The sequence below is a fragment of the Loxodonta africana genome, chromosome 19 (genome assembly GCF_030014295.1).
Source record: "Loxodonta africana isolate mLoxAfr1 chromosome 19, mLoxAfr1.hap2, whole genome shotgun sequence".
NCBI classification, from domain to species: domain Eukaryota; kingdom Metazoa; phylum Chordata; class Mammalia; order Proboscidea; family Elephantidae; genus Loxodonta; species Loxodonta africana.
This window is the reverse complement of record NC_087360.1, coordinates 21431852-21443136: the sequence shown is the minus strand read 5'-3', so window position 1 is coordinate 21443136 and position 11285 is coordinate 21431852. Positions and strand designations below refer to the sequence as shown.

The 11285-nt window shown below is 53.0% G+C and overlaps 2 protein-coding genes across 2 annotated transcripts; both read left to right on the top strand.

Moving 5' to 3' along the window:
- Nucleotides 1-771: 771 nt before the first annotated feature.
- On the top strand, nt 772-8438 carry LOC104846789 (tubulin alpha-3 chain; the record flags this gene model as incomplete). The annotated part of the gene is made up of 4 exons (XM_010598888.3): nt 772-1057; nt 1951-2099; nt 2420-3100; nt 7667-8438. Coding segments are annotated over 4 exons (1413 nt in total), but the record flags the coding sequence as incomplete, so codon positions are not given.
- Nucleotides 8439-8934: 496 nt separating this feature from the next.
- THAP7 (THAP domain containing 7) lies at nt 8935-11258 on the top strand. The gene is made up of 5 exons (XM_064272371.1): nt 8935-8952; nt 9112-9191; nt 9568-9723; nt 10225-10365; nt 10558-11258. The coding sequence occupies exons 2-5, from the start codon at nt 9112-9114 to the stop codon at nt 11120-11122; spliced, it is 942 nt and encodes a 313-aa protein (XP_064128441.1). The 5' UTR covers nt 8935-8952; the 3' UTR covers nt 11123-11258.
- Nucleotides 11259-11285: the final 27 nt, after the last annotated feature.

Sequence of the window (11285 nt, the reverse complement as noted above, 5' to 3'; positions counted from 1 at the left end):
TGGGTGGATTCCAAAGGACTTTTCCCGTAGTGTTAATGGGAATCTAAAAAGGTACTATTTACAAAGCTATGGCCGGTGTTTAAGGAAACCCAACAAAGGAGGGTGTGGTATCCCAGCACTTACAACTTTATGAAGACAGCCAACCGTCAGAATTTGTGATCTTGATAAAGGGACTCCAACACATGGCAGACAGGCAGGGAGGAACCCAGGAACGAGCACCCTGACCATAGTCCTCTAACCTCTCTGTCTCCTGCGGGGGCCACCATTGGTCAAACCAGCCAGAAGGCAAAGGGAAGGAAGCCCTTGGATGCAGACCACATTGGTCAGCTTCTGGAGCAGAGACTTGGGTGGGAGTGAAAGGAGAGAGGCTCTAGAGGGGCAGACGGAAGACACCTACACAGTGATCACCTGGGCTTGGGGCAGGGTGCCCTGCAGCCTAGTCCACTTGTCCTTACCTCACTCTCTTAGCTTATCCTTTGGTCAGGACACCATCAAACACTGGTGTATTTCTCAGAGAATCACTGTGATGGTAGGCATACCGTGGAGTTTATTGACAAAATCTGACTTGTAAGTTTAAAAATAATTTTTGGGTAGTGGCAAACACTTAGATTTCAGGATTAAATTTATAGTTAGGCACTTAGTAACTAGAGTGATTTAGAAGAGGTCACCTTTAGAAAGATAAAAGGGTCATATGAGCCTCATGAGAAATAAAGTTTGAGAAAGCTGTAGATACCCTGAAAGAGTATAAAACTTAATTTATAATGCTTTGCATGCCATATAGTTTCCAGTTGCCTTGAAGATGAATGGGTTTTCCTTTCGTGTTCTGGTTCACAGCGCGAGTGTATCTCCATCCACGTGGGGCAGGCAGGTGTCCAGATTGGCAATGCCTGCTGGGAGCTGTATTGCCTGGAACACGGAATTCAGCCCGATGGTCAGATGCCAAGTGACAAAACCATCGGCGGTGGGGACGACTCGTTCAACACGTTCTTCAGTGAGACCGGGGCTGGCAAGCACGTGCCCAGGGCAGTGTTTGTGGACCTGGAGCCCACCGTGGTTGGTAGGTCCTCGGGCACGAGATGGCAGCTTGCCTGGGTGGTGGGAGAGCCGCGCTAAAGCCCCTTGTGTTCCCCTTTGAGTCCCTTTGCAGAAAGGACAGGACCCACAGGCATTGTTAGGGGACAAACTGAAAGTGTCAGTGGCTGAAGAGTCCGTGGGACGCAGCCTCTAACTTAGGAAGGCCTACCCCTGGGGAAGGCTGCTGTGCCAGCAGTAGAACGGGCTGATGGGAGAGTCACTCAGGCTGCCTCCTCCCGGGCAGTGGCTTCTGTAGACCCGCCTGCTCAGTGTGGTGGGTGCTGGCTCTGTCCTTCATGCTGTGCACACTCGTGCAACAGTCTGGACCTGGATTTTGGGATTAAAAGTCTAAGTTAGAAGATTCCTTTGGTTTCTCCACATCAGAAGCCCAAGGTGGTTTCCAACAAGAGCTGCCAAGAAAGCAGCTTTCAGGGGCCACCCACAGGTGACAGAATGCCACTTTAAAGCTAGTAGGACCAAGGCCGCATATGGGGCCCTGGTGGGACTGCTTGGCAAAAATCACGCTGACCCAGTGACTGTCTGGTATTTAGGGGATCTTTAAATCCTACCCCTTGATGCAGCTACAGGTGTAAGAGAAGTGTGGGACTTCCCGCGTGCGTGCGTGCGTGAGAGCTGTGTTTCCCTTCACCTGAACGGGTTGAGCCGGCTTTTGTCCTGGGAGTTGACTTCACTGCCCTATAGCCATAAACTGCATTTGTGCTTTGCGATTACACAAGGAACGTTTTCTACATGACACTTAGGCTGTTGACCTATGAGGAATAGCATCTGCTTGTAGACTTGACTAATCTCCAATCTGTCCATGTTGGTGAGCACAATAAGCCTTAGAGGGTCACAGACCGTGTGGTCTGCTTGCAGATGAAGTGCGCACGGGGACCTACCGGCAGCTCTTCCACCCGGAGCAGCTCATCACCGGCAAGGAAGATGCAGCCAATAACTATGCCAGAGGCCATTACACCATCGGCAAAGAAATCGTCGACCTGGTGCTGGACCGGATCCGCAAACTGGTGAGGAGAGAGTGCTGAGGAGGGCTTCGTACAAGTGTGGTCCTGGATGAGAGGGTAGGCTCGGCCTGTGAGTGGGTGGTCATTTTGGCAACACTTGGGCCGGAATTGTGAGTCCAAGTGCACTTACAAAGGTCTTCCTTTAAAGTGTGCATTGAATTAGATCCATAGAGCCTCATTGTCTCCTGTTATTTGCTCTGCATGAATGGCGTTGACTGGAAGGTTTGAATCTGTGTATACCACAGAGGGAAACAGAGGGACCTGACCAGTGGCGGCTGGTGGTGGCTGTGCAGGCGCTGCTCACGTTGTCTGCTCTCTCTCAGGCGGATCTGTGCACAGGCCTGCAGGGCTTCCTCATCTTCCACAGCTTCGGGGGAGGCACCGGCTCGGGCTTTGCGTCTCTGCTCATGGAGCGGCTCTCGGTGGACTATGGCAAGAAGTCCAAGCTGGAGTTTGCCATTTACCCGGCGCCCCAGGTCTCCACGGCCGTGGTCGAGCCCTACAACTCCATCCTGACCACCCACACGACCCTGGAGCATTCCGACTGTGCCTTCATGGTGGACAATGAAGCCATCTATGACATCTGTCGGCGCAACCTCGACATCGAGCGGCCCACGTACACCAACCTCAACCGTCTGATTGGGCAGATCGTGTCCTCTATCACGGCCTCCCTACGATTCGACGGGGCCCTGAATGTGGACCTGACGGAATTCCAGACCAACCTGGTCCCGTACCCCCGCATCCACTTCCCCCTGGCCACCTACGCCCCGGTCATCTCGGCTGAGAAGGCCTACCACGAGCAGCTCTCTGTGGCTGAGATCACCAACGCCTGCTTTGAACCGGCCAACCAGATGGTCAAGTGTGACCCTCGCCACGGCAAGTACATGGCCTGCTGCATGCTGTACCGGGGGGACGTGGTCCCCAAAGATGTCAATGCGGCCATTGCCACCATCAAGACCAAGCGTACCATCCAGTTTGTGGACTGGTGCCCAACTGGATTTAAGGTAGGAGTGGGTGGTAGTCGTATCTGGCAGAATGCCTCAGATCCTGCGAGGTAATACTGTCCCCAGAACCCGGCCCTCTGGGGAGATGGTCCCTGTTCCGTGGCAGCTAGGCTACAGGGAGAACAAGTTTAGAAAATAATTTGCTAAGGGCCTTATACTTTACCAGTGACTCTATGTGCCTGAATTTCTTAAAACCACCCTGGACAGTTCACTGGGCAGTATTAGCATACCTTACACTAGATGACTGAAGGGGGACAGCTTTAAGGTCCAAATGTGTGGTCACAGTCTTAGGTCTGGACTCCACATCACTCCACTTCTCACTTTAGACATTTCTCAGTCCTGGTATTTTGTGTTAGAAGTGGTACTTTTTAGACTTTTCACCTAGTGTCACTCTATTTTAGACAACACATAGGTTTCTGTAAATAGATTGAAGTTAAAATGCATTATGCAGAGTTGACTGTAGGGGTGAGGGCCAAGTCACTGCAGTTTCTCCAAACCTGGCTGGGGAAACTGCCTTGTACACAATGCTTATGGGGCTCCCTCAGCCATATTTAGTCTCAATGAAATGTCTGCCAAGAGAAAAACATGTACTTTGAAGGCAGATTTTAGAATGTCAGACCTATTACGATTACCAGGCTGAGTACCTTAGCCACACCTGGGTCCCTTAGCTTTGTGCCCTCCTTTGTTAAAAGCCCTTGTCCACAGTTGGTTTACTGCTTTAGACAAAGCTTCAGCATGGACGGTGAGCTATGGACCTCACATTCGTAAGCCCTGGTGAGACCGTAAGGCATTGTGGAGCTACAGGTTCTAGGGTCACTCACTCATTCCAAATTGAAACTGACAAGAGAAAGCAGCAGGAACATGTGTCTCCTCCCATTTGCAGCGGCCATAGCTTTAGTGGCTACACAATTTGTTGAACCTGTCTGGTCCTCTGTCAGACCCGCTTTAAGACAGGCTTAAGTCCATCACTTCTGAGGGTTTATTTTTAATTTAAAGTGACTAGCAGAGAAGGGTAAAATCTACAACAGATTTCACTGACCTCGGTGTACCCATTAAATCTTACAAGGCTTGCAGACCTTGGAGGTTACAGGTAGGTAATGAAAACTTCCATTCCACGTGTCTAATTACCAAGCTTCTCAACTAGAACAGACATTTTTCTTATAGTGCGACTTTGGAAGGGGAGAACATCCAAGGCCCTCAGCTGGGAGGCACTGTGGGAGGTGTGTGCTATTGTCTGGGTTTCTACCTGGCTGAGTCTCTGGCTTTTGTGAGCCACTAGCAAGGCCAGACTGTGGGGCCGGTACAGGAAGTCGTAGTCCCCTCCTGTCCCCACAGAAAGGTCCAGACCCAAATGAACCTCTGCTGTGAGTTCTTTCTTGTCATTCTGAGCGTGCTTTCACCATATACTCCTTAACAGCCATTTAGTCAGGACACTTACTGTCAAGGCGTCTTTGCAATGTTTAAAAATGTTTATTATAATATGTATGTGGTAAAATGTTAAAACAATGTAGAAGCCTGAAAAACTGAAGTCCTCATCCCCTTCCCAGAAGTTTTTGTTTATCCTTCAAGAGATGCCAACAGACACAGACTAAGGATGCCCTTTCCTTTCGAGCAGGTTACAGATTCAACTCACTACATATACGTGGCCAGAAAGACCAGGAAGATGGCAACACTCCCACTTGGAGAGGCCAGCTGGCCTTAGAGCTGCAGGGTACCCCTAGGTCAGAGTGAGAAGTCCCCTGTGCCCTTCTCCCTGCCACTCCCAGCTCTTCTGGAGACTAGGTGCTGCTTACCCATCGGGGCAGGGCAGGGCAGCGTCACCACCTCAGCATGTTCCTTTGTTTTTTATCCTCCAGCATGCTGTTCCCCTTGCCATCCAAGGTGCCAGCCTGTGTCTGTTAACTGTGTTGGTTTTTTTGAAGCCTAAGAATAATTACGTAGCATTCTTGAACTTGCTTTATTTTTTTTTTTTTTTTGGCTTTAAAGAACCGTTCCAGAGGCTAAGAGTCCAAATCAGGGTCCTGGTCGTGTCAGTTACTTCTTTGGACCTCTCTCCTAGTTTCTGGTGTCTGCCAGCAATCCTTGTTGTTCCTCTGATTGCAGACAAATCTTCACGTGGTGTTTTAGTCATCTAGTGCTGCCATAACAGAAATACCACAAGTGGATGACTTTAACAAAGAGAAATTTATTTTCTCAGTCTAGTAGGTTACAAGTTCAAATTCAGGGTGTCGGCTCCAGGGGAAGGCTTTCTTTCTCTGTCAGCTCTGGAAGGAAGGTCCTCGTCCTCAATCTTCCCCTGGTCGAGGAGCTTCTCAGGAACAGGGACCCCATGTCCAAAGGATGCACTCTGCTCCTGGTGCTGTTTTCTTGGTGGTACGAGGTCCCCAACTCTCTGCTTGCTTCCCTTTCATCTCTTGAGAGATACAAGGTGGTACAGGCCACACCCCAGGGAAACTCCCTTCACCTTGGATCAAGGAGGTGACCTGACTAAGGGTAGTATTACAATCCCACCTTAATCCTCTTGACATAAAATTACAATCACAAAATGGAGGACAACCACACATGGCCTAACGAAGTTGATACACAGATTTTTGGGGGGATATAATTCAATCCATAGCCTGTTTGTCTATTCTGCTTTTTCTGTACCACTCAGAAATGATGTTTAGGACCCACCCTACTTTGGTATAGCTTCATTAACACAACAAAAGAAAACTATTTCGAAACAGATCATATGTACAGGTACAGGGGTTAGAACTTCTGAATTTCTTTTGGGGGACAAAATTCAATCATAACATTAGTTTTTAGAATAGTAAAATGGTTAAGTGCTCAAGTGCCAGTGTCTGGCCAACAGTATTTGTATTTTGGCTCTACTACGCATGGCTCTGTGACCTTGAGCAGGCAACTGACCAATCCTCTCTGATCCTCCCTGAGAAATGGGGAAAAGTTACTGTCAAGCTCAGTGCCTGGCACATACAGCTGCTTTACTTTTTGCATAACAGTGCACCTTGGAGACTACAGAGTTCTTTTTAACGACCATAGATGGTGTTTTACTGTGTAACTGTATTAACTCTTGATGATGATGTTAGTTGCTGACTCTGACACAGGGCAGCCTTATGTACAACAGAACAAAATGTTACCCGGCTCAGTATCATCATCACAATCACCATCATGTGTCAGTCCATCATTGTGGCTACTGTGACAGTCCATCTCACTGAGGGTCTCCCTTGCCCTCACTGGCCCTCTACTTCACCAAACATGATGTCTTCCTCTAGTAGTTGATCCCTCCTGATAATGTAGCCAAAGCAGGCGAGTCAAATAACGTGCTTTTCTGATCCATAAGGTTTCTATTCACTAATATTCAGAATTCAGAAGTAGATAACCGGGTCTTTCTTTCTAGTCTCTTAGTTGGGAAGCTCCACTGAAAAGTTCATGGGTGACCCTGCTGGTTTCTGAAATACTCGTTGGTATAACTTCCAGCAACACACAAGCCACCACAGCATGACAAACTGACATGATAATTTAATTCTCTATGATAGACATTAGTTTCGAGCAGCGCTTGGAATCAGTTTGGAACTGTTCAGTAATTGCCGACTTAAATGAGGGCATTGTTGCATAGCAACCAGGTCTCTTGCCTTGGATTTTGACCAAGTGCTCCACTCAGAGATGATGTCTAACAATGCTGCTTTGAATGTGTGTCGCTCTCTCCACAGTCCTGCCATTAATCCAGTCTCCTGCATGGGTCCCAAAATTTTCAGGAGCCTGATGCTTTTCTGTTAAAAGGTGATCTCAGGGAGTTTTGATTCAAGGTTTTGAAAAGCGTCTCAGGGCAATAGCCTCAAGGAGTCTTTTGGTCTCAGTGGTCCAGTTAATCTGGCCATTTTTATAAATTTGAATTTTGATCTGCCTTTTTCTCCCATTCAACCAGGATCATGTATTGTGACCCTGGTTGGGTAGGTCAGTGGTGGTAGCTGGGCACCATCTTGTTTTTCTGTTCTCAGGGTAGTTGAGGTCATGCTTGTGTAGGCAATTAGCCTTATAGACTTGTTTCCTCTGTGATTTTTGGTTACCTTCATATTCTTTGGCTCCTGACAAGTAGAGACCGATAGTTATATCTTAGATGGCTGCTTGCAGGCTTTTAAGATCCCAGATACTACTCACTTCACTGGGATGCAGCACATGAACTTTGTGAACTATATTGTGCCAATTGATGGAGTTGTCCCATGAGACTAAGGTCCTCTTCCTACAAACTTAGAAAACCAATCCCACAAAGTGTTCAGTTATGTCCGAGAAGTATCAGTAATTATGTCTTCTTTCAATATATGTGCCTGCACACACACATCTGTACTCAACGTGTATAGATACTATGACCTGTGCACACTTACGTGCACACCTGTACCTACCCGTATACTTATTTGCCTATACTCATACATATGTAATCATATGCTGGTTTTGTGGTCATATTTGTGTCTACAGTAATTACTTAAACTGGACCCACAGCTTTTTTTTTAAGCTATCATTTCTGAGAGCAGTATTAACTTTATCTTCTGTCTTCCCCTTGTGTGACAGGTGGGCATCAACTACCAGCCCCCCACCGTCGTCCCCGGGGGAGACCTGGCCAAGGTGCAGCGCGCTGTGTGCATGCTGAGCAACACCACGGCCATCGCCGAGGCCTGGGCTCGCCTCGACCACAAGTTCGACCTCATGTATGCCAAGCGCGCCTTTGTGCACTGGTACGTGGGGGAAGGCATGGAGGAAGGCGAGTTCTCGGAGGCCCGGGAGGACCTGGCGGCGCTGGAGAAGGATTATGAAGAGGTGGGCGTGGACTCCGTGGAAGCAGAGGCCGAGGAAGGGGAAGAATACTAGATGGAGTGTGGCTGGCAGCCATTTATTTGTATCTCCCCGACTGTAATTTACAGATTTATCTATTAAAATTTCTGTATTGAGGCGTCCCGTCTCTTGTGCTTCATTTTGACAAAATTCCCAATCCAGATACCTGGCTTTTCCAAAGAGATTTCTAGAGGGGAAACATCCGTTTATTTCTTCTCAAAAGAACAAATTAAGCATGTCTGTGCACATTTAATTGGTAACTACATTACCTCCAGAAAAGCTTCAAAAGGCTCGGTTGAGGGAATCGGAAAAATGCTTTACTCAAATAATATATAAAGTCTTTAGCTCGCCATACTTGGTGTTCTCGGGACGGCAATCTGCCTTTTTCGCCCAAAGAGAGCTTTCTGAAATCATGGGATGACTCTGCACCCCGGCTTGGCGGCGTGGAGCCGGGTCCCGCCGCTTCTCCAGGGCAGCGCAGACCCAGGTCGGAAACGCCCATCCTTCCGGCCTCCCCGCGCTCCTGTCCGAGGCTGCCACCGGCGCCCTCCAGCCCATCACACTTCCCTGTAACTAGTGGCGGCCGCCCGACGCACCGGCGTCCCTCTGCCTGAAGTCCCTGGCCGGTATCCCGGAGTAAGCTCTGAGCACTGGTGTCTGCCAGGGGGTTCCGGGCAAGCGTCCCGGCCGCTTCTCGTCATCGGGGTTTCTTCTGTGCAGTTAGGGACCCTCAGCTCCCGTGGGTGCCGGTGCAGTAGGCTGTGCGCCCCAGAGCTGGAAGGCAGCCGCCATCACGCGCCCCTCGGTCGGCGCCGGGCAACTCACAGATCCGCGCGGGCGCCGAAAAGACAGCACCGGGAGCGCGTTTGCCGCGCGGGCCTGGCCCACTCGCCAGCCAGCCACGCCCCCTTCCCGTCCCGCCCACAGCCGAGCGCCGCGCGCGTCCGCTCCTCCGTCTCTATGGTGCCAATTTCCGCCGCGCGCCACCCATCGCGAGACTTCGGCGGCGCAGCAATGGCGACACCGTGAGTGCAGCTGACAGGAGTTCAGAGGCCGGGCTGGGGCAAGATAGGGCCGGGGGAGCCCCGACAAGCCAGGGCCCCTGGAGCGGAGCGGCGGTTGGGGCGCGAGGCCCCTGCGGGCCCGGACAGACGCCCTTGCCCAAGCTCCTGCCTCTCCCCCAGATGCCGCGTCACTGTTCCGCCGCCGGCTGCTGCACACGGGACACGCGCGAAACGCGCAACCGCGGCATCTCCTTCCACAGGTCAGCGCGCGTGCGTGGTGCCGCGCGAAGGCTCGCGTGCGCATGCGCTGGGCTCGCGCGCCGCTCTGGGCGCCGGCTGCGCATGTGCCCCGGGCCTCCGTCAGGCGGGGGCGAGGCTTGAAGTCACCGGTGAGAGAGGGTGAGGGGGGCGGTGCCGGTGGGACCGCGATCTGTAAGGGAAGGAAGGGGCGGGAGGTGTGGGCCCACTGCTCCCTGACTCTCACCGCTAGGTGACGCTGAACCAGCTGCTGGCCTCCTCGAGGCTTCACTCCGTGCCCGGCGCTGTGCGCGGCGCCTGCCCTTTCTGCCCAGGGCCCCGGGCGGCATGAGCCCGCGCGGCCGGCGGCCCGGCGCTCAGGGGTGTGTGGCTCCGCAGACTTCCCAAGAAAGACAACCCGCGACGAGGCTTGTGGTTGGCCAACTGCCAGCGGCTGGACCCGAGCGGCCAGGGCCTGTGGGACCCGGCGTCCGAGTACATCTACTTCTGTTCCAAGCACTTCGAAGAGAATTGCTTCGAGCTGGTGGGAATCAGGTGGGCCTCCTCGCGGCCAGCGGGGTCGGGCGTGGGCTGTGGGTGTGGGAGAAGCCGGGCGGAGGGTGGCCGATGAGGAGGGCCCTGGCGCAGCGAATCAGGCGAGGCTCCGAGGGCGGTTCGGCCTCGTCCAGTTGTCTTCTAACTAATGAAGACGGGATCATCGGGCCAGTGACGCAGAGAAAAAATATTAGTTCTTCCAGAGACTGTTGTTTAGAACTTCAGTACTGTCAGCAAGCGCACAAGAATCCCCTGTGCTGGTCACCCCGGCCCTGCTGGGGAGTCTCTCGCCACATTAGCTCCAAGGAGGCCTGCAGGGAGGAGATTGTCTCACTGCCGGCGCTTGCGCTCCCCAGGCTACCTATCGCAGTCTGCCTCCCTGCCTCCCCCAGGGTGCCCAGGGACCCTGCCCCGGGGTGCTGGCGGGGCACCCTGCCCAGGGCAGGTCCGCCTGTGGGGGCAGCATCTGCTCTCAGCTCATCCGGGCTGCTTTTCCCATAGCGGGTATCACAGGCTGAAGGAAGGGGCGGTCCCCACGATATTTGAGTCTTTCTCCAAGTTGCGCCGGACATGCAAGACTAAGGGGCGCAGTTACCCACCTGGTCCTCCTGAAGTCAGTCGGCTCCAGCGATGCAGGAAACGGTATGTGCTACAGGTGGGGGCAGCCCCGCTGCACTCCCTTACTGCAGTCTGAGGGCCTGGGATGTGGGGTGCCTGCTGGTGTTCTGAGAGCAGTGTCCTGAGCCCAGCTGTGTGTGGGGGCGCTCAGGTGGGCTAGTGAAATGAGGTCTGGCAGGGCTTTGGCCCAGCTTGTCAGGTTCTTTCTCTCCCTAGCTGCTCTGAAGGCCGTGGACCCACAACTCCATTTTCTCCTCCTCCACCTGCTGACATCCCCTGCTTTCCCGTAGAAGAGGCCTCAGCACCTGCGGCTTTGCCGACCTCTCCAGCTGGGAGGCTGGAGCCTGGCCTCAGCAGCCCCTTCTCAGACCTCCTGGGGCCCCTGGGCGCCCAGGCAGATGAAGCAGGCTGCAGCACCCAGCCTTCTCCGGAGTGCGAGCCGGAGCGGCAGCCCTCCCCTCTGGAGCCTCGGCCTGTCTCCCCCTCAGCGTACATGCTGCGCCTGCCACCCCCCGCGGGGGCCTACATCCAAAATGAGCACAGCTATCAGGTGGGCAGTGCCCTGCTCTGGAAGAGGCGGGCCGAGGCAGCCCTCGATGCCCTGGACAAGGCCCAGCGCCAGCTGCAGGCCTGCAAGCGACGGGAGCAGCGGCTACGGCTGCGCCTCACCAAGCTGCAGCAGGAGCGGGCGCGGGAGAAGCGGGCACAGGCTGACGCCCGCCAGACTCTGAAGGAGCACGTGCAGGACTTTGCCATGCAGCTGGGCAGCAGCTTGGCCTGAGGGATGGGCACTGGGCCCCAGCTGACAGAGAGGCAGTGCCAGCCTCCTCTCCCTCTGATTCTGCCCAAGAGGGACCCAAATGAACTGTGTCCACCAGACCTGACCAGATGCCATAATAAAACAGATGTGAGAATGAGGCCTGCTGTTTGGCTTCAATGGGGCT

What these genes read in the sequence shown, in the direction of transcription:
- THAP7 (XM_064272371.1), top strand. Translation starts at nt 9,112, where the DNA reads ATGCCGCGTCACTGTTCCGCCGCCGGCTGCTGCACACGGGACACGCGC. An exon ending in CGCGGCATCTCCTTCCACAG is followed by an intron (nt 9,192 to 9,567) that starts GTCAGCGCGCGT and finishes GTGGCTCCGCAG; the next exon opens with ACTTCCCAAGAAAGACAACC. An exon ending in CTCCAGCGATGCAGGAAACG is followed by an intron (nt 10,366 to 10,557) that starts GTATGTGCTACA and finishes TTCTCTCCCTAG; the next exon opens with CTGCTCTGAAGGCCGTGGAC.